We start from the raw sequence: 26,766 nt of genomic DNA, 5'->3' as shown, positions 1-26,766 counted from the left end.
TATTCTAAACAATAACTGGTAGGGTTATCAGAAATTTCAGTTCACTCATCTTTCTGTTCTTTCTTACATTCCAAGAGCAAACAAAAGAGTTTGTGTGCCTGTGTTTCCATATCGCTACTGAAAAACAAAAGCAACTGTTTTGTCTAGATGAGGATTTAAAGGGGTGACAGCAGGACATGGCATAAAAAACTAAATATTTTTTTCACCTTTAAATCATACTCCAGACCAATGATTTTCAACCAAGGTGCCGTGGCACCCTGAGGTGCCTCGAGAATCCTTTCAAGGGTGTTGGGGGTTGCCATGCAACATCAACAATATTATGCGTGCGAACTTGATTCATAAGATAGACACAAAGTTTTCAAATAGGAATCCATAATATTAAAAACATTCTGGCCTGTTGTAGTGTTCCCATGTTCTTTGCAACAGAAGAATTTTACCATGAAAACAGTTTGGTTTGGTGTTATCTTCAGATTTCTGTCCACAAAACACAAGTCTTGCCACAATGTTAACATATACTTAAAGGAGGGACAGACAAACAAATTATACCTCATTAAAGGGGATAAAGAATGATAACTGCCATGTGTCTGCTCCTAAAGCAGGACAGCTTTCCCCTGAATAGAATAAGACTAAATTACCATGGTTTAGCAGATAGGAGTTAACGCTTCTACCCCAACTCTTTGCTTCCAAAAGTCTTTCGCTATTCTTTGCTTTTGACTTGGTATAATTTCTTCATCTGTCCATTTTCTGAGTTTATGCCCTATAAGTAATCCCAGTGAAGTGAATGTAACTACTCAACTCATAAAACTAATGATAGCATTTCTCTACAGCAGTGGTTCTCAACCTATTTGCTATATTGGGCCACATTTACAGCTCTCAATATGTTATGTGGGCCACATCACACAGCTGAGGGGTCCCCCAGCTCCATGCCCTGGTACTGGTCCCAGCTGAGGTTGTGGTTTTGTCTAGATGATGTCCCCTAGTCCCAGATGAGGTGGCAGTTGCTGGGGCTGAAGCAGAGCCTGGCTCTCCACCCCTCAAGCCTCTGGTGGCATGGCCGAAGCAGAATCGATGGGGAGGGGATGGATAAGAGCTGCCTGCTGCGGGCTCCAGGCTCCTCACCCTGCTGCCTTCCCCTGGGGCCTCTGCAGCTCAGTGGGTGGGACCCAGCATCAGTGGGCGGGACCCAGCATCAGTGGGCAGGGAGGCTTGGTCCCGCTACTGGGAACCCTGAGCCGACTGCACTGCCATGGCAAGGTGCCCCCTGTCTGCCCGGCAGCATTGGTGAAGCAGAGTTGTGCCCCTGCTTCAGATATGAGGGGCACATGCTCCCCCATGCTCTCCCATGTCTCTCTCACCAGGGACTGTGGAGCAGCAGGGAGCCAGCCCTCCCTTCTGCCCCTGGACAAGCTGCCTGTGGCTTCGTCCTGCACCCTGGCTGGGCCCCGTGGCTGTACATTCCCACCTTGGCCCTGGGCCCCATGCACTGGCCCTGGCCCCAGCCCAGCCCTACCCTACTCTACTCGCTCCCCCCTTTCACCATGGGGGCCTCAATCTGCCCCACCCCACACAGACTCACCTGAAGGGAGCTTACAGGAGCTGATCTCCACACTGTCTGGCTCCCACATGTATGTATGCATGCACACATGCATGTGGTTCCCCCTGGCTCTGATCACCCTCCTCCTCCTCCCCCCAGCTGCAAGCAGCCCCTTGCAAGCTGGAACTCTGCCAGCCTGCAAGGGGAAACTTGCCATTTCCTATGTTTTTCTGTCTTACTTTAACAAACTGCAGGCCACAATCTTTACATTTTTTTAACAGGCTGTCAAATGGGCCACAGTAGCCTGCTGGCTGGGCTGTGGGTTGAGAACCACTGCTCTATAAAATCCAGGTTACAAAGATGAAATTGCCAATGACAATTGTTTTTATAAAATAGAAGTTCATTTCCTCAATAGAGAGGGCCATATACAGACAGGGGAAAAAAAAAAAATCAATTGTTTTTTTTGTTTGGTTTTTTTCCAGAGATGTGGGTTTATTCAAGCTTTTAAACAATATAATTTGTCAGGTATTGCAAATTGCAAACAAATTATTAATAAGCTGATCCTCAAGAGAAAAAAATTCATGTTCATGATGGTCAAATAACATGGGGACCATGACAACCATCATGAAATTATGCAAAACTATTTGCAGCTAGTCTGATTTTAAAAACACAGCTTGAACAATTCATCTACTTGATAATTGTAATTTATCTTGGGTGTGTGATATTAACCAAGTAATTGATTTTGGACTGAATCAATGGAACTGCTCATACCAGTAAAGCTACTGACATGACTGAAAGTTTACAGCATGTGTTAACTAGCCACAGACTAATATACCTCAAAAAATCTACAATGCATCATTTACTTTAAGGCAAACTATTTGAGTTAAACCTAGCTTCTTGACTAAGGTTTTAGTTGACCAAGGTAGAATTGCTAAAGGTTGTGGCCATTGTTTATACTGGACTTTCAGAATAGGTCTACACAATAGAATTAAGGCGCACTTGCAGCCGGCAAACTTATGCTTGCTGTAATCCAGCATAAGCAACAACACAACACACACAAGTAACAACAATGAAGACATGGCAGCACAGGCCTCAGCAAAGACTAGCAGAGTGAAACCCCTGAAGGGACTCTGAGTTCATATTGTAGTTGCAAGCAAGTTCTGATACCTGTGTCACTGTGGCTTCACTGCTATTTCTGTCTATGCTTGCTAGTTTAAAGCTCAACCTGCTATGCCTACACATGATGCAGTCATACCTTCGTTTTGCAATGTAGGCACTAACACAAACCCTAGAGCTGAAACCAGGCCTGATCAGGTAGGGAGGTTTTCAGGAAGTATAGGTGGTACCTCACCTACTTGCCCCACAGGCTAGGTACATTCAAAAACCCTGAGGTGAAGCTGATCTAACTTACGCGGTTTTCTGTAAGTGGTACACTTTAGACGAGTAGCGAAAAGAGCACACATTCATACTTTGGTTGCAGGGAGGCCAAATTTTAAATCAGGTTCCACCATTTTTAAACCAGTCTGTGTGCACCACACTTCTGTTCTGTTCTGGGTATAGACTGGTTTCTAATTACTTATACCAGTAAAAGTATAATCTCTATATCTGGCCTACAGAGTTTCCTACAGTAAACAGAAGGAAGAAGAACTGTCACTCTTCCTGCCTCTACTGACCTGCACCTTCACCTGATTCAAAGTTTTATATGGAAAAGCTTTTGAGGGAATTACTGATTTCCTGTGTAACAGCAAACAAAAGAAAAGCAGAGCAAAAGGAGGAATAGCTGTTACTCACGTAAGCAGCTGGGGTAACTGTAATAGCCCAGAGTACATTGGTCGCATCTAAGGCCAGCATAATTGGGATGGCACTGGCACTGACCTCTAGGGCCACATCCATTGTCCACTGAGCCAAGTGCATTGCAGCTACACTCTGCCAAAGTAAAAATAATAAATAACTACCCACACAGCTACTTGACTAAACCAGCAGTTATTTAAAAAACAAAACTACCACCCCACAAAAAAAACCCTCACCTTTGGCTCAAAAACAAGCATGAAGAATTTGACCAAAACCGTAATTTTACCAGCAAAAAAATAAACATGTTCAAATAGGAACTTAGAATGCAATTACCGTCTTAACTGCGATAATCTTGTTCTTACTGTGATGCAGTAATTTATAGTTTAAACATTTAGTCTGATCCTTTGCAAACTACATGTAAGGGACAGAAATTTACTTTGAAACCAATTTACTTTGAAAACATGAGACTAAGTATTTAAAATCTTAAAAAAAATAAGTATTCATAAAGTAGGACTCTATCTGGATTGGTATGCCATAATGACTAACAAGCAATTTATCAGCCTAAGCACTGGATACAAAGTGTACGTATTAAAAACTGCTGACCTACTTTTGTTTCAACAAAATGTCATGTGAATTGCTGCCACAGTGCAAAACAGCTGATTTATTTGCTGTATAGGGCATGAATCACACTGTCAGGCTGTAACTGTTGTCTGGGTTGGTGCTTTTACAGCAGTTATAGATCTACTAATATTCTGGACCCAATGCACCTGCTCTTGCCTGATCTCAGAAGCAAAACAGTCCTGGACATAGCTAGTATTTAAGACCACTTAGGAATCTGTGGTCATAAGCTTGAGCCAAGGGGTCGTGTTCAAACACTTGGCAAATATCAGACCACAAAAACAAATTAGTGGAAAGACTTAATTCAGTCCCATCATTGCTGCTGTTCTGACAAATAGAAATGAAACCAAGTAAGGCACATGCTATTTGTGTATTGCTTCCACGTCTCTGTTTCTGGTTCCCCTTTCAGTACCTCTCTCTCCACAAGCCAATTCTGTCTTACTCTGTGTTCACTTCACATACTCAAGGAAAGTAGTAGGGCTCGTACTCAGTGAGAGCTAGGAATTCTACCCCAGCAAATCCACATCCACCTCTCCTCAAAACATAAAACACACCTACTTCTGTAGCACCAATGCCTGCAGCTGTACATCAGGTGAAAGGCAGATGGTTAAACTCTCCATCTCACTTTAATAGAGTTGAATCAATATAAGTGTTTAACTCTGATCCTACTTCCATTAAAATAAGGGAATTGCTCCTTTTGATTTCAATTAGGCAGGACCAACCTATAAGACAGAAGAAAACCTAGCCCAGACTAGTGCATATAATTGATGAGAACAGTGATGTGTTTCCAAATGGGGTGCGCACACAGATGGATAATGCTGGGTACTAAGGAGAACTCTTTTTATGATCAGTTTAAGTATTTCTGCTAATATGTTATGTAGAAAACTATTGCCTATGGTCCTACCATCTATTCTCACTTTTGTATTATGATTATATTTAAGTAATCAATGGTAAAGGAGAAATTGACACCTTTTGTGTACTTGGGATCTTCATTTAACTTTTCTCTGTTCCGTTCAATTATCTTTCTTTAGTCTCTTCTGTGACTTGTTTTTATTATGATATTTTATGCCTTTTACATTTAATTTCAGGCTTCAGTGTTAAAAGTTCAAACTAGTTCAATATGGGCTTCATTTGCTCTACTAGATTGCTACTTGATTCACTTCCAAGTTAAAAAATATATATTGCACAGGGTTAGTATTTTAAAACCACTGAGCTGCATGTACCAATGAAGAATGTTGATTTGATGTTTTTCATTAGAATTTTAATGTGTTCCAGATCCAAAAAGGCACAGCAGTACAGTAATTGTTCATTCCATCCATTTTGTTTTTTTAACTAAATTTATTATTTTGTATTTTTTTCTCTAAAAGCATAAAGGATTCTGCAGTCCTTTCACAGGGCATATAACAAATATACAGAGCCCATAAAGAAGGCTCCAGTTATAGTTAGGGCTGTCAAGTAAATTGCCATTAATGTTCACAGTTAATACAAGAACCAATTAACACGTTAATTTTTTTAATGTGTTAATCATGCATGTGGTTTTGGAGCCTGCCTCCAGGCTTCTCTCCACCACTGTCATCACCACCTCCAGGCCACCCAGCAGGGTGGTAATGGCAGTGCAGAGGACCTACATGGCAACGTGGACTCTGGGCTGCTGCAGGAGGAAATGGGGGTGGGGAGGGGTACTGATATATTGGTGCCATATCAGGACACCATGTGCAGGCGCACAGCCACAGCATGCACATGGCCAGGAATGCAGCCTGGCAGTGTGTAGAGCAGTGCCCAACAGATAAGTCTGTAGAGAGGAAGGGGGAGGGGGAGGGGGGGAGGAGGTGGAGCAGCCAGATCAAGGCTCCCATCGTGAGAGAGAGAGAAGAATAGGACAGGGGCAGGGGCTGGGATGAATGGGACCCTGGGGCCAGGTCTACGGTGGGTTGTGGGACGGAGCCATGGGAGGCTTGTCCAGGGGTGCATCGGTGGGGGAGGGTCCCTGCTGCTGTGCACATCCCTGGGGGAGGTATGGGGGGGCATATGCCCCCCCCCATTTTGTGTGCAGGGCAGAGGTGGGCTGCCCACTGTGGGCTGAAGCTACATGCCCTGCTGCCTTTGCCCTGGGTGCCGTGCACTGGCCGTGTGACCCCTGCCCACCTAGCAGAGGGAGGCACAACATGGTGTCATGCGACTCCTGGGACAAAGGCAGCAGGGTGCAGAGCCCCAGCCCACAACAGGCATCCCACCTCTATCCCACACACATACTCAAGGAGCACATGCTCCCCATGCCTCCCCCACGGGTGTGCGCAGCAGCATGGGATCAGCCTCCACCCTGCACTCCTGGATAAGCCTCCTGCAGCTCCATCCCATGAGCTGCCATGGTCCCACTCACTGCAGCCCCTACCCTGCCCCACTGCCTCCCTCACCATGGGGTTCTCGATCACTCCCCTGCCCCTGCCCCTTCCCTCCACAGACTTATCTGCTGAGTGCTGCTCCATATGCCACTGGGCTGCATTCCTGTAGGGTTACCATATTTCCAGTTTCCAAAAAGAGGACATCTGTGGGACAGGTAATATGACTGTGGGAGGGGTCAGTCATATGCCCATGCCCTGCCCCTGTCCCTCACTCCCAAGCCACAGCCCCACCAGCCCTGCTGCTGCTCGTCACTCCTGACCCAAGTATCTCACATTCTGCCAGGGTGTGCTGAGGTCCCCCTTCTCCAGGGTCCAAACCCCACATACATGCCCACAGCCCCCCACATCTTCACAAATTCCCCCCACACACACCCCAAACCCACCCCCAGCCATATAAAGTACGCACATAATTCTGCAAAATTTTGAGTTTTTACCTGTGCGATTAAAATTGCAATTGTGCCTATTTTTTTTAATTGCACAACTAATCATGATCACATTTTTAAATAATTTGACAGCCCTATATTTATAGTTATTAACACAAGAAAAGTAATTCAGTAGGAAGCAGTCATCTATAGCCCATACCTGCATTCATGTGAGTGTGTAAATATGCATCAGAAATTTTATGGCAACAAGAGACTTCACCTATTCATTCTCAGAGTAAAATTCACCTCAGCACTGAGGGTCTGCCCCACTTATACCTTGAATGAACAACTTCACTCACATCATCTATCTATGAAGTCAAAGGGATTTTAGGGTATAAATATGAACAAAGACTGATCCAGCATCTTTCCCCAGATCTCAGAATAAACAAGAGATGGCTCATAATGGGAAAATGAAAGTTTCTCATTTGCAAAATAAAGAATGTCTTATTTGTAAGTTTTTGCAAAACTGATCGTTTATAAGGATGCTCATCTGCACCCCGTAGGCCTCAATTTGTCTAGGGAATGCTGAGCAGAAAAAGAAAGCAAGCAAATGAATCTTCTCTACTTTGAAAACTCAGGAGCAGCAACTCCATATGGGGAAACTGTGAACTTTCACCATGAAGAACCAGAGAGACTCTTACATGTTTGCAACAGTAAATTCTTTTTTAGTCGAGGCAAGAAGAGACAGGAGGTATAATCATGATGGTATGGCCATTCAGTGGTTAATTCAATGTTATACTTATTATCTATGCCCTTACCTTGACAGGTGGGAAAAGAATGGTAGCCAGGATGACAGTTGTCACATTGAGGACCACCCACCCCAAAACGGCAGAGACACTTTCCAGCAGAATTGCAGATCTCAGGAAGGACACCAGCTGAATTACACTCACACACTACAAACAAGAAGAGAATTTCAGGGGCAGTATCTGCACAATCACTCTTATTCCCCCTTTCTGAAAACATGCCCAGATGCCTTATTTCCAATACAAAGAATCAGATTCTATCGCCCTTATTCAAATTACTCAGTAGTAGCTCTAGTGACTCAACACAACTATTGATGAAGGGAGAGACTAGGCTATCTGTATAAGCCTGAAAGGATCTGACCCAGAGTGATTACTACTTTAAATATCACTATCAAGGCACTACCACAGCATCCTCATTCTGTGATGGATTCCACCACCCTTACTGTTCACATTGAACAGTATTTTATGCTGGCCATAGTTCCACTATTTTCAGAGTAAGCAGTCATAGTCTGGGTTCAGAACTGCAGCTGGGAAGGACTAGGAAAATACATAAGAAGAAGCTCTAGGGCACAAGTGGACAGTAAAAGTATTTTAAAAACCTAATACCTTTCTGGCACTCATTGTCACAATACTTCAAAGGGAGGTTGTCAGGACAAATTAAGCCCAAAATAAAGGTTTTGTAAATTAACTTTTATGATTTACCAGAAAATCCCTTCTCAATACCTTTTTCTACCTTTGCCGTCTTATCAGTTTAGGCCTAGAGGATGCTTGTACACATGACAGTCGTCACAATGTACACATGACGAAAATGTCATTTGTGTAACTTAATGGCATTACACATGCACCAGTTTTGGGGGGTTTAGATGAGTTTGCATCATTGCAAACTAAACTACATGAGGATGTAGTTTAGTTTGCAATGCTGCAAATTTCAGTGATGCAGCTGGCAGCTCGCCCTCTGGTCATGGCAGAAGCAGGCAGACTCCACAGGAAAAAAAAGGGTCGGGCCCCTTGCCACTTCTGCCTTCAGCAGGTTCCCATAGCTGGCAGAAAACCTGGGGCCATCTGGGAATGGGCTGGCTTGCCCCTGGGGCAGCGCAGGAAGGCAGCAAGAGGGTGGCTGGGTGTGCTGGCAGCCAAAGAAAGAAGCAGGGATGGTGCATAGGGCTCTAGAAGCTCCGGTGGGCTCGGGGAAGTGCTGGATCCGGTGGACTGCTAGCAGGCTGGGTGCTGCTCCAGCTCAGAGGCAGCACTGGATCTGACCCAAATCTCTCCCAACCCCATCCACTGGAAGACTGACAGGTGCTGTGCCTTAGGTGGGCTCAATGAACAGCGCTCACGGGCTTTCCAGCAGGCAGGCTCAGGAAAGACTTGGATTGGACCAGGTGCTGCCTCTGAGCTGGAGCAGCACCCAGCCTGCTAGCAGCCCACCTGGGTGGCCCTGGGGGGCACCACCACTGTGGAGGGAAGAACTGGGGCCCCCCTGCAGTTAAGGGGATGGGTGGCTTGCCAGCAGTTAGCCCCCTGGCCAGGGGGAGGCTCCAGCTCTCACCAAAAAAAAAAACCAAACAAAGGAACAGGCCCCTCACTGTAACATGACAAAAATTATAGTTTCAATTAAAAACCCACTGTTTCAATTTAGGAGGCATAAAATAAAACCCTGAGGACTAAACCCCATCACGGGTACAAGTGCCCAGAGAAGTACTCTCTGCCAGTGGCTATATTCAGACTGCAGGGTTCCTCAAATTCAAATGCCCCCAAATTCTCTGACCCATAAGACATGTTTGACGTCCCTGGTCTACGCAGATTCACTGATGAAGGCCCCAACCTTGCCAAAACAGCCTAATCACTCTACACAGATAAGGGTATATGCTTGTGAATGCAGATGCACCTTCTTATTTACTGAAAGAGAATACCGTTGCTTACTCTGACAGACAGGGTAATGAAAATACCCCACTGCACAAGTGTCACAGGAAAATCCCTGAAATCCAGCCCGGCATCTGCACTGTCCAGTCTTTTCATTACAGTCACCATCCAAAACTCCTGAGCCATAGCACTGGCAAGCTACACAGAACATTTAAGAAAGAAAAATGACAGTGTTACAGTACTGCAGTTCACATTACACTTGGATATAATACGTTGCCATTTGTATGGAATTTGGGCAGCAAACAAAAGAAATGATGGAGCTTACGCTGACACTGAGGGCCAAAAAATCCTGGTTTACAGCCACCTTCAAACATAAAAGGAAAAACAAAAAGTTAAATGCATTCAGTGAATACACATGAAGATCCTTATATGTATGTGCAGTAAAACTGATCAGGAGTCACTTCTAGTTAAAACAAACTCTTCCTTTTTAATCAGCATATTTAACTACATGTCATTCATGTAGTCATACATAAGTTCCATTTTAATAACTGTGTACACTCATGCGTTTCTCTGACAAACTCTTTTATAATCCTAATTGTCAGGAATACAAACTTGCAGCTATTACAAGTATGCATCTAAAGTCATTCTTCCCAGTCAGATCAAAAAGAAACTGGCCGTGAATGAACAAGTCTATGCATGAATACAGCAGGAATTAGTAGTTTGCCTAAGTTTTAAGAAAAATGATTAGGATTTGGAAACATGTAAATGGATTTATGTTTAATCATATGCGAACAAGGTAATGCTTTTCAAAGAGACAAGACCTGTTCTACATGCAAACAAACTGAAGCTCAGACAATGCTAGTAAATATAAGGAAAAAAATACCTTTTCTAGTATTTTGCAAAGATCAGAATTTTAAAATTACTAGCAGCAAAATGCAGTGCAAATACTTATCCACGTGAGCCCATTTAAGATAATTTCTCAGTTCTAAAATGTGAAAATCTATACTGAAAAATAAAAAAATTACTTCAGTTAGGGCTTGACCAGTGAAGTTACTGAGAGTTTTTCCATGGATTTCAATGGGTTTTGCATGAGACCTTTAAACGAGAAATATATAATCTTATAAAATCTTAAAATAAAAAATCCATAGCTCTTACAAAAGTTCTGTATTGCTAAGGGTATGACATAATATTTTCCAGTTCAATAAGCAGAGAAGAGGTGGCCTTAAGTAAAGAGATTACTACTGGTGAGCAGCTGACAAACTGTATATTTATCAGAAAATTGTGATGGGTCTGTTCATGAAGGCACCAAGCAAGGAGGTCCCCTTCTTTTGCAGGTGTTTTCCTGAAGTTTTCTAGATTTCTTTTTACCCATATTTCATTCTGAATGTAGTCTATCAGATTTTTAAATGCAAACATGAATGTGTGTTGAATGTCTGGTAAGAAGAAAAATACTGAGAAAGATGCTATTGCAATAGAACTAAAATTGCAACATTATACTGTACTGTACTGTATTGAACAAATATTTCTTAAAAATTAATAAAGAGAAATAACTTGCCTATTATATGTCCAGCCAAAGGATCTTCTGGAATTGGAGTAGTAAAAGTATAAATAGGAATTCCTTATAAACAAAAAGGCAAATAGGAATACCAGTTAAAAAAATTAATGGATGATTTATTTCACGTAAGATCATTCCAAAAACACACCTGTTTTTAATAAAAATACTATATCATCTTTAGAAGACTCCAGAAACCATGTTCAGTTTTGATTTTTGTTTTCTATGAAGTGATAACAAGGAACCAGCAATAAGATGAAACAGTCCTTCTGTCCCCTATCCAAGTCCAAATGTAGGATCTGATTGTTCCCTCTCAAAAAAAAAGCCTCAGAAGGCCAAAAGTCAGCTGCAAATTCAGTAAGTTTACCTTGCTGACCCCCCTTCTATAGACAGATTTCTAATGTTGCTGTCTAGGAAAAAAAACAAAACTCTAGGCTTCAGTGTTGCAGCTTTGTTTGTTGCCACTAATTCTATTTCCTGTGCCTATGCCTTTCTCTCTTCCTCGTTCTTGAAGTAAAGATGCTTGCAGTGACTCCTGGCAGATTTCCATTTGGAAATTTATGAGGTTAGGAATGCAGGATATGCCCCCCAGGAAGATTCACCTCCACCAGCTGATTGTGGGCCTCACTTGAAGCTCACTCAAAGACACCTATGAATTTCAGTGTCCCAGGATCAGGATCCATCTAAGCGACGTGTCTTTGAAAGTCAAGAAATATGGCACCTTTAGTTTAGCATAATTGGAGTGTTGCTGCCACGTTGACGGGACAAGAAAGGTACAAGAGGTGATAATTTTCTGTGGCATCTTTTATTGGATCAACTATATAGTTGGAAAAAACTGTTGAAAAAAAACTTTCAGACTTCTAGTTCCATTCCTCAGGTCTAAGAGGTACTTTCTTAGACCTGACATTGGGTACTTGATGCCCAAAAGCTTGTCCAGCACATCTCCTGATGTTAGACTAGTAATGTTTGGAAAGGTTAAATTACACTTTATTGGGAGGTTTTACTGCAGAAGATGAACTCATCACCATTCAATTTTTGACGATTGCTTCTTATTCTGCTCATAAAAAAGACCAATTTCTCACTTCAGTTTTGCAGCAGAATAACTCCACAGATTTTAATCGTTTTACACTGGTGTAAAACTGGAATACCACTGCAGTGAATCAGAACCGAAGTCCCAAATCCCAGGCAAAAGTTTTCTTATCAACTAACAGAAACACAATTCTCTTTTGTTTGAATCTGTTCCTAATACCATTGCTTTTATGCAATGAATATGCATTTTTGGCATTCTATGTTTTGTGAATTCATATTTTGCATGTTCTTGGAGAAAAAACCCATGCTATTTTGAGATGCCATACAATATTTCAACTTTTGTAACTGCTCATATTAGCTTATTGTTTTAATAACTGATAGATCCAGACATAACTTAATTACAATTTTGAATAAAAACATAATCAGCTGCATTTTTATCATTCCATTTTTGTTTCTATTGATTTATACAAGCACCTTTTGCATTATGTTTCATTAGCAATGCTGTAACCACTCCTTCAAATAATTAATTAATGTATCTATAACACCAAACAACCCAACATATTTAAGATCTTTCTTAAATATGTGTCTTCCTAATCTTTCACTGTAAAGCAATTAATTTCAGTCTCTCCTGAAAGTCAACAAATAAGGGTTATTTTGGATCACGGTGAATAGGGAAAAATTCCAATGCTGAGAGGCCCTCAAGGACAATGTCTGGCTAGTTGCCCCCTTTCTCTCAGTCACATTCCACAGGTGAGAAGTCATATGAGTTTAAAGTGTTATAATCTTCATTTTACAGTTGGGAAAACTGAGCCAAACTTAAATGAGTTGTCCACAGCTTTAGGATTAGAATTCATGACTTCTTAACTTACAAATAAACTGTCTATCCATTTCTTAAATACATTTCAAACGCTGAGATTTGAATCTAAGTTTCCCTTCTCTTTTTAACCTCTCTGTAAAATGGAGATGATGATAATTAATACCTATCTATTTGCTTACTTGTTAACCCCCACCTCCAATCACACACAAAGACCCCAGCACTGGGCACCACAATTTGCACATCTATAAGTGAGAACATGCATGCCCCATGTCTGGAGCCCCACATCCTCCCCATTGCATGCCCAACACTGCCTAGGCCAGAAGTGCCTGCCACTGCCATGCCAGGCCAAGCCAGATCTCTGGAACTGGTAAAGGGAGGAGGGAGAACTAAATCTGGGACAAGATGCCACTCCTATCGCTGCATTCATGGGGCAAGCTGATTCTCTGCTGTTGGCAGTCCTGAACCAGCCCCAGTACAGTGCCTGAGTTGGGACCAACAATCAGCAGATTTTCAGTCCCAGGCTCTGTACCACACTGGAATCTTGTACTTGTATTACCACCATAGAGAAGATTGACCAGAGCTAAACATATGTTACTTAACACCAGTTGGAGGTATCCTCCAATGAAAAGTTGTAAATTTGCTATGATATTTAGGCACTTAGCATGTGTTTTATTGCTGAGCATTTGGGGCATTTGTATAAATAGAGAAATGCGTGTCAGCGCTGAGAAAATGGCAGTGGAGCGCTTTTGAACTAAAATACTTTGAAAGTGCAGGACAATGCATATTTACTTCTTGTTCAGATGCACGTTAAAATGACAGGAACCTTGTCAAAGATAGGAGTGTCTCACTTACGGACACACAATGGGAAACCATAGTATCCTTCAGCACACTGTTCACAGCTCTCTCCCCGATAATTTTGTTTACAATGACAGTGACCAGATCCTTCCTCACAGCCAGTTGAATATTCTGGATTACAACTGCAAGCTAAGTCAATAACATCAGTCAAACACTTTCTTGAAATGATTTGATTAATTTTTTGGTAAAGCAATATAACATTGTTAATACAGGAATTTCAATGGTACTTGCATGTGTCTCATTATTTAAATAAATATTAGAAATGAGCAATTACATATTACTTCACACCTTGAAAGTGTTATATAAATATTTTATAACAGCCATAAAAAGTAGCATTATTAAAAGACTTACAGATATCTTAATTCACAGCAGCTAAGCCTTCCCTAACTACTTCAAAATTACTGCTCTTTGGAAGTCACTACTTCCTCTCCATATGGGTTGCAACCTTCATCTATCTGCCTCTGTCTGAAGCAATTAACCTTTTTAGGGCCCCAGATTCTGGCAGAAGGACACATTCTCCTATGTGTGAAAAAGTGCAAGTACATTGCTCCTACCCTCTGTCAGCTCTGCTGGCTTTCTAGTCACTCCAAGGCAAAATTATCCTAGCTGTTTTAAAACCATCCATGGGTCTGCTTCAGCTAACATTACAGACTATCTTTACCTTTCTCCCACTTCTTGCGTTTACATAGTGGCAGACACTTCTGTCATCTGCTACAAACTTACTCGCAATTCAGTTCTTCTCCTCTGCTTAGTTCCACTTCCTCAGCACTTACTTAATATACTAAATACCTTAGGCTTTGTATAAACATTTTCTAAAGCAACTAAACTACATAAAAAATCAATTTGACTTGGCTCCTAAATTAATTGAGAACTTTGGAAATTTTTTCCCAAAAAAAGACCCAGTCCTTGCCCTGATTAAGGCAGAAAACCCCACAGTGATATAATATCAATAAAGACTTACGTATGCAGCCATTAGGGGCTTCTACTGGGATGCCATAAGGACGATAGTAACCCTCCGCACATTTCTCACAGTTAATACCAGCTGTGTTATGCTGTACAGAATGCAGGAAGAGAAAAATATTGAAATGAGGAAGAAAAACAAGCAGGAAAATATATAAGCCAAGAAGGAACTAAAAGTGGATTTTTTAGGTTCTTCCTAAACCCCACAACAGTCATGATCAGCCTGAGAAAAAAGCCTCCCAAAAATGGTTTTGTTAACTGTCCAAATAGTGGATATTTTTAAGAACCAAGATAGTGTCAGATAAACAAGATCAAAGTTAACTTTACAACAGAAAAGGCTAGTTGGCCAAAACGTTAATTTAAATCAGGGAAAAAGATACCATTTTTAACCATGATTACCACTGGATGTTTATTTAACTCCTTTTTAATAATCTTTTCTTATCGTTACATAGTTCAGACAATTGCACCATGAGGGCTTTTTCCATATAGAATACTGAAAGGTGTATTTTTGTGAATACAGTATTCTAATAAAAATAGGAGTTTCATATTAAATCAAAATGTGATCACGTTAGAAGAAAAGAAATAACACAAAAATATGCTCTTCTACAAGTCAGAGACAGCCTTTTAAATGTTTAAATATCTTCTATGAACACAGAAAATGTCACAACTTCTGAATTGCAATAGATTTTCTGTGTTAGAAGACAAAATCCCTTACAGACTTCTTTTTTTTTGCTTCTAAAGCAATGTACTGGGTAAAGTAACAAGCTGAGATGAAAAGTACAGTTCTCCCTTTTTAACTAACTCTGTAATATACTGCCTGACAAAGATATACAGAACAGAATATATAGGGCTTTGTTATCAGATTTGAAAGAAACAATATCTATCCTTGTGTCATCCTTCAGTTTCTATTAGTTCTTCATTCAGGCATACATTTCCAGCACTTTTTCCATGACACATGGAAAAAGCAAAGGAAAATCCATGAGCCTAATCTATGAAAAACATGCTATAATTAGATTTCATGCTTAATTCATTAAACCCACTTTAATTTCCACAAAATCAAATTACAGACAACCAACATCAGCTCCACTGTTGAGCCTCATAGATTTAGGTCAATTTTGCTCTTTATATCCTGAAAGAAATTAGAAAATATGTTCTTTCATTAATAAATAACTAATAGGAAGCACCAATATGACAAATCTTAGAATATTGGGAAAACAAAGCTCCTCATAGCGCATATTCAGTGGAAAACAAAGAGCTTTTCTTCTCTTTAGTGATAATTTTGCTTGCTCCTAACTGACTTTTGTACACTATCCAACTTTAACTTAGCAATAAGATTAAAAGTGTATATATCAGGGGCAGGCAATTATTTGGGCTGGAAGGCCACTTAATGAGTTTTGCTGAGGTGTTGAGGGGAGATGGCAATTGATCCTATCTGCCACAGGGAGCCTGAGGAGGGTGGGCTGAGCCCTGCACCACTCTGCTCTGCCGCAGCTGGAGCCAGGCCAGGCTGTGCAGCACAGACCCCACCTGCTTTTTGTTGGTGCTTTCGAGTCCCAGCACCATTACCACCAGCAGTCAGGCCTGCACAAGATGGAACACAATGCAGGGTACCAAGCAGCCATCCCAACCACACACGATGACCTGCTGCGCCACAATGGGAAAGTCAGGAGCTGCTGCCCCAGGCCAAGCCCCCTCAACTCCACAGCCAGCACAGACTTACCTCCCAGAGGAGCCACAGAAGCAGCAGCTCATTGAGGTGGGCAGGCAGGACAGCTACTCAGCATGCCGTATCACACCTCGTCTTGTGCAGACCCAACTGCCGGCAGCCACAATTTCAGGACCGCACAGCCACAGGACCGACAGAAAGCCAGGCAGGGCCGAGGATGGGATGGAGGGGGGTGCAGAATCTATGTGCTGCACTGCCCAGCCCTGACTTCAGCAGAGTGGAGTAGCAAGGGGTGCACCTCTTTCTCTTCGGGCTCTAAGAGGTAGCCAGAGGCCCAGATAGGATCAATTCTAGGCCAGATACAGCTCGTAGGCTGTATTTTACCCACCCCAGGATATATTTTATATAGCTGTATTGAACATTTCCTCTTCTTGTCATTATTTGTTGGCAGCAAAGATAAATATTTAATTAATAATGTGATAATGTATCAACAATAATATAACTATTTCATGAAAATCTGGGTAGGGTGACAATTGTTTTCCCTGTGTGTCAAACTGCTCAGCTGATTGTCAGCATGTGTATCAGATAATAACAAAGAGAAGACTGTCTTCCAAATCAATCTGAACAGTTTAATGCTTGTATCTTCCCCAAGAATAACTGAGCAGATAAAAGAAAAAGCTGTCTAAGATACCAGACATCCGTCTCCTTTCCCCACTGGTTAACATTCAGTAGTAGCCTTTGCAGTGGAGGGCTATTAACTCCAGGTTTGTATCACCTGTCAATTCAGCCCAGCCCAAGGCTCTGCAGTAAGAATAAGCTGTGTACTCAGGTGTGGACCGACTCCCTGTGGTGAGCAGCTGTTACATACACACACGCGCACGAGCACGCACACAGTCCAATTGAGCATGGGAGCCAGCAAGGTAGCCTCAAGGCTTTTGATTTACTTAAGGATGTGACTGGCCTGAGTTGGCCTGTCAGTAAGAGGCTCACATTCCCCCTTTATTAAATGGGAGAAAGGGCAGAGTTCATTATAGATCATTTTCTTGACCCTGTGCTCAATTTAGTTGAATTACTAATCAATTAGTAGTTAAATTGATTGCTATATTGCAGTCCGAGCACCTGAAGTTGTAATGTGTAAATTACCAATCAGTTGTCTTGAATGAGGGACATAATAAGGAAACAGACCCTAGTGAGAATCTTAGGCAGTCATTAACTAAAAATCAGAAATAACACCTCCCACCTGCCCTGACCAGGGGAATGCCTGCCTCTACAGAGCATAACCTACATGGACAGCTCTCCAAGAACATGGGAGATGCAGGTTTGAGTCTGCTCAGTGTAATTAGGAACTAAAACCTACAACTTTCTTTCTGTACGAGAGTTCTCTTACTTAGCTACAAGGCAAATGTGGAGCACTACCACCACCATTCAGGAGGGAATTGGAGATGCTGCCTCCCCTCTTGATGCTGTAGATCCTGAGAAATGGCTGGGGAGCCTACTGTGGTGCCCTGAGACAAATACCTAAACTTCGAGAAAACAAAAAAAGCAGAAGTTTGCCCCATTCTATTATCGACTCAACACTCTGCTCAACATTACAACAGTCTGGATTGTCTTACTGGGAGTCCCTTGATCTCCCAATTCACTGGATAGGGAGCCTAGATGCACAATCCTGTCAATACGGATCTCTGGTCTATAGAAGGTGCCTATCTTTTACATGCTGTGACACTTAAGTGAAGGTGTCTATAAGGTCAATTTGGCCCCCAGTTTAGAAAAGGCCCTTGTGAGTACCCAACCTGCACCAACAAACCACAGAATTTGCTATAATCTAAAGCTTGCCTTTGAAAGACAAGCTTGCCTTTAAAACCCTAAAATATTGCAAATCTGCTAATCCCGTGTGAAAAACCTTGCCAACAGTCAGTCTCACCCAGGGTGGAAAAGCCATGTTTCACCCCTGAGACTGAATTTTTTGGCTTAGGTCCTGCTTGCAGCAGCAACAAAACCAAAGATCCATGCCACTAGGCAACACCTTATTATAGGAGCTATCTACATATTGAACACACTTCTTGCCACCCCTGCTTTGGGTTTCAATCCTACAACGCAAGCACCTGACTCCAAAATCATCCACACTGTACCATGTACCATACTATCCTTTCCATGAACTTATTAATCTCCATACTGACATGATTTAAGTTCTCCTTGCTCTCAGTACTTAGTTTAGAAATCCACTCTAGACTTGCGTTCCTCTGATGGTTAGAAACTGTTTTCTAAGCCCCAGTCTCACTTTAATCATGTCTAATTTATTCCCCCTTGATCTTATTCTTGGTGGAATTCATGGCAACTGTCTCATTTATCTTTTAAAGAAATGCAGGTGTTAAAGTAAAGGGGATCTGTAGCTCCCTCTTCAAACAAATGGAGAGTGAGAGCTCCCTCTATCCAGTGCTTAGCCCGAGGGGGAAGTGCTTCCCCTCAACTCCCTTTCCTCCTGCAGTGTCAGATCTCCTCCTTCTTTCAAATGGCTTTAATTATTGGAGCAAAACGACTGTAGTGGTGGGATCCTTCTAAAAGCAGGATCGTCATAACTGTGTGATTGCTTTTTAGGCCTCAACAACATGAGTTACTTTTATTAACTCTTCTTTATTGTCTTGAGCATGACCAATTATTTGACTGTAATGATCCTGCAAAAAGATCACCTTTGGAATAGTAATTCTTCTATGCCCACCATCCTATTTTCCTTCATTTATACTGATGAAAGCCCCTTTTTACCTGGCAGTTAATGCAGACCCCTCCACCTTCATACTGCCCATAAACGTTTAAGCTTCCTTTGTGTCGATCAACATCAGGATCATAGTAACAATCAGTGGCATGTCTGTGACAGCTGCAAGCTGGGAAAGTAATAACACATCAGCTTTTATTATATTGATGTAAAACCTTATTTTATATACATTAAAAAGCATGATCAAACTTAGATATAAGGATATTTTCAGATCACAGGTTCTTTCACATCAGGGCCAACATGAGAGTCTCTAAATACTTGGTCCCTTGTCCTACCAGGCTACCGTGCTCATCAGAGGGAGACAACAGATGACCAGTAGTCCCCATCTCAAAACTATGTATTTGTGAGTTAAGTGTATAACATAGAGCCTACAAAAATGTAGAACAGGGCTGCTTAATCTATTCAGGCCTCTGGGCCAGATGAATGATGTGGGGCTGGTCCACAGGCTGAATCTAGTATGGGGTTGGCATGTGGAGTTGGTCCAAGGATGCAAACTGGCACATCAGCCCAGTCACATGTGCCCCGATATACCCGCATGGTGATCAGACCCTGTTTGCCCAGATCTGGTTGTACACTGGCCTGACCTAATGCACCCAGGTCCAGCCATTAAGCAACCCCACACACTGGCCCAACAGTGTGCTGGTGTGATCACGGTATACAGGGCCATGTCATCCGGCCCATGGGGTGCCCCATGGGTCCAGAAAATGGTATCAGGGGAGCATAATTAATGATACCACTGCTCCCTTGCTTCCAAATTTCCAGATCCCTGGGGAGTCCCACAAGCTAGATGACACAGCTGCATGGGCTGGAACTGATCTATGGGCTACAGGTTGAGCACCATTGATTTAGAGAACAAGTACTTATGGATTAGCTGAACACAAGAACCAAGGCTTACAATGAGCAACTCCCACAGCTCTAACAGCAATGATACAGCACACACAGTTTTACTCTTACCTAGGATATGTTCTTTACATGGAAATGTTTAATCAAAGAGACTATCATATTGACTAGCATTGTGAGTTCATTCTACTCCTGCTGATGACAAACACTGTGACTTCAGCTGGAAGATTTATGTGATAATGTAACAAAAGATGCAATTATTCCAGAAATGAGTAAAGTACCTGTAGAAACTTTCCTCTGTACTGGTTTAATATCTCAGCTGTGATGCATCATATTCAGGTGCATGGCAGGTTGTTGGTTTTCTCTCTCTCTCTCTCTCTCTCTTTGTTTGACTCAAAAAGCAACGGAGTTGCATTTGCTCCTACCAGTCTTGAATATACACTAACTCTAGAAATAGTGTGTACTATTATCTTTTTGACTGAAGTTGCTGTTCATCTAGCAAACATCATGATACCAGAAGAGAAGAGCAGGAGACAATATTTCATGGACCACGAGAATAAATGTGCTGCCTCTCTATGCCACAAACATCAGCCTAATACACACTATCATGAGCAGCAAGAATTATTCACTTGTTTAAAAGATTCTGAGGCAGAATATGATCTGCTGTAGCCTTGTATAAACATCTGCCTTTGTAACCTGAACAGCATTACAGAGCTGGTTATTGAAGTTGGTAAGTTTAACAGCCTTTTATTACTTTCCCTTTGGCAAAGTCTATGACATTCTAATTCCCACAACAGGACAAAAAATTCTGGCCCTATTTGCCAGAGATGCAAAGTATTGAATAGTTCCTGAAAATATTTTGGCTAAGGGGTGATGGACCTATTCAGGAGAGAATTGTATATTCTGTAATTGTCTCCTTTGGATCTGTTACAGCAGTGAAACTTAATGTGAACATTATCCTATCATCACATCCTAAACTGACCATCTAGCAGAATATCAGCTAACACTTATCTCTTATCTCCATTTTCTCCATTCATCTAAAGCAGTGGTATCTAACCTTTTGCCTCTGCAGGCCAGATCAGTGATGTTGTACCAGTCCATGGGCCAGATCCAACATGCTCTGGTTTGGACCTGCACAGACTGATTTGGCCAAATACCACCCTGATTCGGACCCAGCTGCCCCAATCCAGCCACATGCTACCCTGATCTGGACCCCCTACCTCCCAATCCAGACCTGTGCCACTGGGTCCAGCTGCATGCTACCTCATCTGAAATCGTGTTAGCAGATCCAGCCATGTACTGCTCCAGTCCACACCTGTGTTGCCCCAATCTGGTCACGTGCTACGCTGATTCGGACCCACAACTCCCAATCCAGACCTGTGCCGGCCTGACCTAGACCTGTGCTGCCAGATCCAGCTGCATGCTGCCTGACCCAGATCTCTGTCACCCCAATCCAGCTGCGTATGGCCCTGATCTGGCCCCATGCTGCCCCAATCCAGACCTGTGCCACTGGATCCTGCTATGTGCTACCCAATCCCGACCCCAGTCACCCACTCCAGCTGCCCCCCTCCCCAATCTGTACCTATGCTGCCCGATTCAGCCACGTATCATTCTAATCTGGATCTGTGTCACCTGATCCAGCCATGCACTACCTCCAATCTGATCCATGTACCAGCCAATCTGGCCCTCTGCCAACCTGATCTGACAAGCAGGGTCATGTTATCTGACCCATGGAGCTCCCCAAAGGTCTGGAAATTTGGCAGCATGGGAGCAGCAATTAACACTGCAATTGCTTACTCTACTACCAAATTTCCAGACCCTTGGGAAGCCCCGTGGGCCAGATGACACTGCTCCATGGTTCAGATCTGACCTGCAGGCCACAGGTTGAGTACCCCAATTTAAAGATTTGTCCTCTTCTTCCTTCACTTTGAAAACAGCTGTAACTGTGACTTTAGTCTGAGCAGATACTTACTACAACAGGAAAAAGATATAACAAACCAAAGGCCAGCCTCCACTTTTGCCTTAGTCAAGTCCCTATTCTTCACCCCTTATTAGCCCACCTAGATCCATTTGGTTATTTTTTCACTGAAGAGAATGACCAGAAAAAAATTGTTTTAAATAACTCAGAAAGACTGTGATGGTCTCTTTTCTATTTACATATGAGTGGAGTTAGGTGACCTGCTTAAATACAGATAATTCAGTTCTCCACGCAAACCTACCTGGAGAATTCCAGAGGTTCAGTTTCATACATGGGAAAATGCTTCCCTTTCTCTTAGCCAAGAAATGTCAGTCATAGAGGCACAGATTCCTTGCAAAGAAGCCTAGAAACTAAAGCTAAGGCCACAATAGCTTCCACAAGCTCCTTTTTTTGGCTAGAAAAAAGCCATGAATTATCCTAGTGGAAAATATCTAAAACCCCTAGGTATTTCAACTTATGCATACCTGGAAAAAGGGGACCATCATCATCTTCCTGAGTTATTTAAAATAAAGTTTTTCTCATCATCCTCTTCATTGAAATATCCAATGTTTCCAGGACTTTATACAGTGAATGACAATGAAGCCTCTCTTATGAAATGTTGTTATCTGCTTGTCTAAGCAAAGAAAGTGATACACTGAAACTGAACCATCCTCCATATCCTAACGTTCCTCCAGCTTCTTGAACCTTAAGGGTCTCTGGAGCCAGAAGCTTTTCCTTTAGATACTACAAAACCTGGCTGAGGAGCCATGGGCCATATCTTTGAAGGGCTGACAAAAACCACAGCTTCAGTTTGCAAGCTCAAAAACTTAGGGCTTATACCTTTTTTTCTGAGTTTTGTCAAGACACTGAAAACAAGATTCAGGTGCAAGAGGCCATGACACAAAGAACTGCCAAAATGGAAAAGATGTCATTGGCTGTGCTGTTCTCAAAAAGGCTGGAGATGAACAAGAAAAAAATGGGGATGGAGCAGAACAAATGGCATATAAATAAGAGGAGGTTTGGTTGTTGTTAAGCCACCTAACTAACAAAGTGAGAGGAAACAGACACGGAAACAAATATTTTCTATTACCTAGAGTCCAAAAGTCTCATTGCTATTAATGTCCCAAAACATCTAGGACCCATAGCCCATCAATGTGTACCTGTGAGAACGGTGAAGTTACCTGCTTTGATTCATTTTAACAATCAAGTGAATAAACAAACTTTGTGCTCCCTAATACAATTTTAGGAGCTTTCAACTACATGCTTTAAAGTACAATACTGGGGAGCCATGAAATAACCTGAGGGCTATGGAATGTACCCACAGTCTCCTATAGACCCAGACATTTTCAATACAAGTGTCAAGAGTTTCTACAAAGAGACATAGAGTTTTTGTGAAACGCTGAAAGGGTGCACTAATCTCCCACTACAAACTGGAAATGAAAGCTGTCTGCACCTGGGGAATACTATCCTCAGTTAATAACTTAAAACATGCATAAGCTTTCAGGCAGTAAGAGTCCCCTTTTCTGATGTAGTTAGACGCTAAACACATTTTGGCTTGGAATCTTGTGAATCATAATTTATTCACTAATTCTTTTAAAAGACTGACATTATTTATGATCCTCGATTATTTCTCTCTCTTTAAAGAATGGAATTCAGATATTGTTCATTAACTGAGTCCCAACATGTCCAACTCTCATCAGAAGTTTGTATCACCTTTTTTGGTTTGGATTTCTTGCTGTAGCAATCTTGGCAGGCCATCTCTGAACTCTGATTAAAATGACACCTCAATACAGCCTTTTTATAGCTTGTTTTGATTATATAAATGTACATCCACCTGACTTTTGAACAGGGGTGCCTAAATTACAGGATTTGCAATCACAACACCTGTATTTGGGCCTGCCAAAGTGATATGGGAGAAGAGGATCTTTTACGTTTGCTCAAAATAGGGAAATACACAAAGGGCAGAATTCTATTTCTCATGTGTGCACCTTAATGGCAGTTTCCTAACTGCTCCTAACTACATCAGTGAAATTTTTGGCATTTATGGACAGATGGAAATTGTATTACTCCTGCACTTTGTACATGTAAGCATGCATCCATAAATTGAGTGTGCACTGTAGGCTATGCGCTGGCCAGGCAGGTGTGCAGCTACATAAAATAATGCAGCTAAACTTAGTGGTTAGGGCCCTTCCTCAGGAAGCAGGAGACCTGGGATCCAGGTCCTCCTCACTCAGGGGATGTAAGTATGTGCTTCTCTGACTTTCCAGCATGCTGCTCTAACCACCACACTGCAGTTTAGGCATTTTCCAGCTCTCCATTTGAAGCTGGCCCACTAGGCAGACAAGAAAAATACAGAGGCTAGAAACAACAGTGCAAACTAAAAAATATGTGGCTCAGCGGGATGGCTGCTGCCCAGGGCCCCTAGGTTTTAGCTTGGACACTTCCTTCCAGTGGGGTGGACACTTCTGCACTAGTCTCCATCCATTTTATTCAATGACTATTAAATATAAGGGGCAGTCATTCAGGTTCAAAAGGATTGTTGGAGAAGAGTCTGGATACTGCCTAATCTGTGGTGGTTAGCACATTATGGTAAGAAGTCAGAGAGAGACAGCTTCAAATACCCTCTTAATGAAGAATGCAATAATGTCTTATGTACCCTAGAGGAGGTACGCCAGAGTTTTGTCAGGGAAACTCTGTTTTAAATTGTGGAGAAAAGCCTCGCAATTGAGGTTGTCTTGAGGTGCACTAACTGATCATAATCCCTGGTCCACAAGTTTGCTTGTTGACTGGCTACATGACCCATCTTGTAGACCAGGTGCATTAGAAGGAAATCCCTCTTTTGGGAAAGGGGTACGCTTTCTTATTTTGAGACCCATCCCATAAGATTCCTGGATCTTCAATGTACTCACTTAGAACAATACTACAGTCATGGAAATGCCTTCGTGGGGGATTGAAGAGTTGTTCTCTTCAAAGCAGCACCAGCCACCCTTTCTGACAACCTGTTCTCTTATGTAAGGTCCTGGTGCAGCCTTCCTGCCTCCGTAAGTTCTGTTGTGCTTCTAAGGGGCATGATCAGCTGGGTCCTCACTTCCTGCCTTTCAGATGTTTCATTCTTTTGGAAGAAAATCAAGAGCCAGGACATCTTGGGTCCTCATTTGGATGCTAATGGGTTTGTATTTCTGCCACAGAGTCTTACAGCAAGAAAACTGTACCAATGTTGATGATAGTATTTGCACTCTTTGACCAAAATTTTATTTCCCTTTGTGCATCTAATTTATATTATTCTAGCTCCATACTGGGCATTTTTTACACTTACTCTTGCAATGGAAATGTGTAAGTATGCATTAAGCATGTACATCAGGTTATGCACTAGCTAGGCACATGCATGTGTACTAAAGTATAAGTCAGGGGAGAGAGGGGAGAACCTTCCTGTGTTTTAGCCCCAGTAGCTGAGTGATTAGGACAGGGGCAGGCAAAATATGGCCTGTGGGCTCAATCCGGCCCACCACGTGATTTCATCTGGCCCACTGGCACCCACCAATTAATTGTACCCTGCCTAGCCCGCACACTTTACTCCCACCCTCTTACATAGGAGGACCCCAGCCCTGGCCAGCATGCCATCGGCATCTGCAGTACCATAAAATCCTCAGGAAGATAAGGGTCTGTATTATATTCCAGATTCCCAAAGGAAAAGAACCCTAATGTCCTGCAGTAGCTCAAGTAATAATTATTGTCATTGTTTAACAAGGCCAAGAGGACAATACAAAAAATATTTCAGTGCACTGTTCAGTCTATACTATTAGACTGGAAGAATGCTCACAGTAAATAAAACAGGTGTTAAACTTGTAGCATCTTTGCTATAATGCATGAACACACTTGCACTGTAGATAAGCTCCATTTATACATTAAATTCTTCGGGGATTGTGGCTTTTAAAGCAGCACCTTTTTATGCTACTCACGTTCACATTCATTTGTGCTGTCAGCTGTTGCAGGTTGCCACTGTTTCTGATTATATCCCGGGCAGCAGCGATTGCAGGTTTCCCCACATGTGTTGTGCTGGCATTGACACTGAAACCTGGAGAGCAAATAAATTCTCAGTTAAACAAAACAAGATGTAAACTACATTTTTCTTCTTTTATCACAATCCAAAATTTACACCTAATGTGAAATATGTCAGGACCTGAACTCCATGGGTAAAGAGGTCAACATGTAACACCAAATTCTTCCACAACTTTTCTAGCATACTTCACAGTAGATTACCTCACCCAAATGAATTTGAACCTATGAGCACAAATTATATAAAAAGATCTTTTTTAACTTAGAATTAATAAAGATTGAATTAAAAAATTTGATACTTCAAAAGACAATAATTGAAAACAAATCTTAATTTAGGTCACAGCCCAAGGCTCAAACTCAAAGTTCTACAGCAGTGGTTTTCAAGCTTCTTATAATCACAAAACCCTTTCACATAATTTCATTTGCTGCAGAACCCCTACCACTGGCTCTGTGGGCCATGTAACCTGATGTGGAGCCAGGTGACCCAGCCTGTTCCACTATTGCATTAATCTCTTTGCGAAATCCCTGATGACCTATCACAGACCATCAGGGTTCTGTGTAACACAACTTGAAAACCACTGTTAATAGTACGTCCAAACATATGTCACCATTAAACTCTGCACTGAAAAGTTTCCATTATTTTTTACTACTTTTTATAAGAGCTCTGTAGTATATCTAAGATCATTGCTTCATCATATTTCTCATAAAATAATGCAAAAAGGAATATTGAAAATCAGAAATAATTAAAAAGTAAAGCAACAGACAACAACCTACCAAAAGAAAAATATTTTGTGCTTATTTTGATTAATTAAATAACTTTCCTAAAAGGTTCACTTACAAATTGCAAATACTCATGATTATATCTCACTACCTAGATCTCACTACAGTAGA

At 41.9% G+C, this 26,766-nt stretch overlaps 1 protein-coding gene across 1 annotated transcript in view; it reads right to left on the bottom strand.

Moving 5' to 3' along the window:
- The window catches only part of LAMA3 (laminin subunit alpha 3), a 209,840-nt gene that overhangs the window by 127,604 nt on the left and 55,470 nt on the right, over positions 1 to 26,766 (bottom strand). Inside the window, exons 7-15 of the mRNA XM_090039823.1 lie at positions 25,779 to 25,894; positions 19,013 to 19,131; positions 14,588 to 14,678; positions 13,624 to 13,755; positions 10,929 to 10,991; positions 9,699 to 9,737; positions 9,434 to 9,571; positions 7,526 to 7,660; positions 3,326 to 3,460 (exon numbers count right to left, since the gene is read on the bottom strand). Of these exons, the coding sequence (XP_089895949.1) occupies positions 3,326 to 3,460; positions 7,526 to 7,660; positions 9,434 to 9,571; positions 9,699 to 9,737; positions 10,929 to 10,991; positions 13,624 to 13,755; positions 14,588 to 14,678; positions 19,013 to 19,131; positions 25,779 to 25,894 (968 nt within the window). The remainder of the gene's footprint in view (positions 1 to 3,325; positions 3,461 to 7,525; positions 7,661 to 9,433; positions 9,572 to 9,698; positions 9,738 to 10,928; positions 10,992 to 13,623; positions 13,756 to 14,587; positions 14,679 to 19,012; positions 19,132 to 25,778; positions 25,895 to 26,766) is intronic.

The sequence above is a fragment of the Crocodylus siamensis genome, chromosome 3 (assembly GCF_052110815.1).
Source record: "Crocodylus siamensis isolate JL-2025a chromosome 3, ASM5211081v1, whole genome shotgun sequence".
In the NCBI taxonomy this organism is placed as follows: Eukaryota; Metazoa; Chordata; order Crocodylia; family Crocodylidae; genus Crocodylus; species Crocodylus siamensis.
Note: the sequence above shows the minus strand (reverse complement) of the source record. Positions and strands in the feature narration are given on the sequence as shown.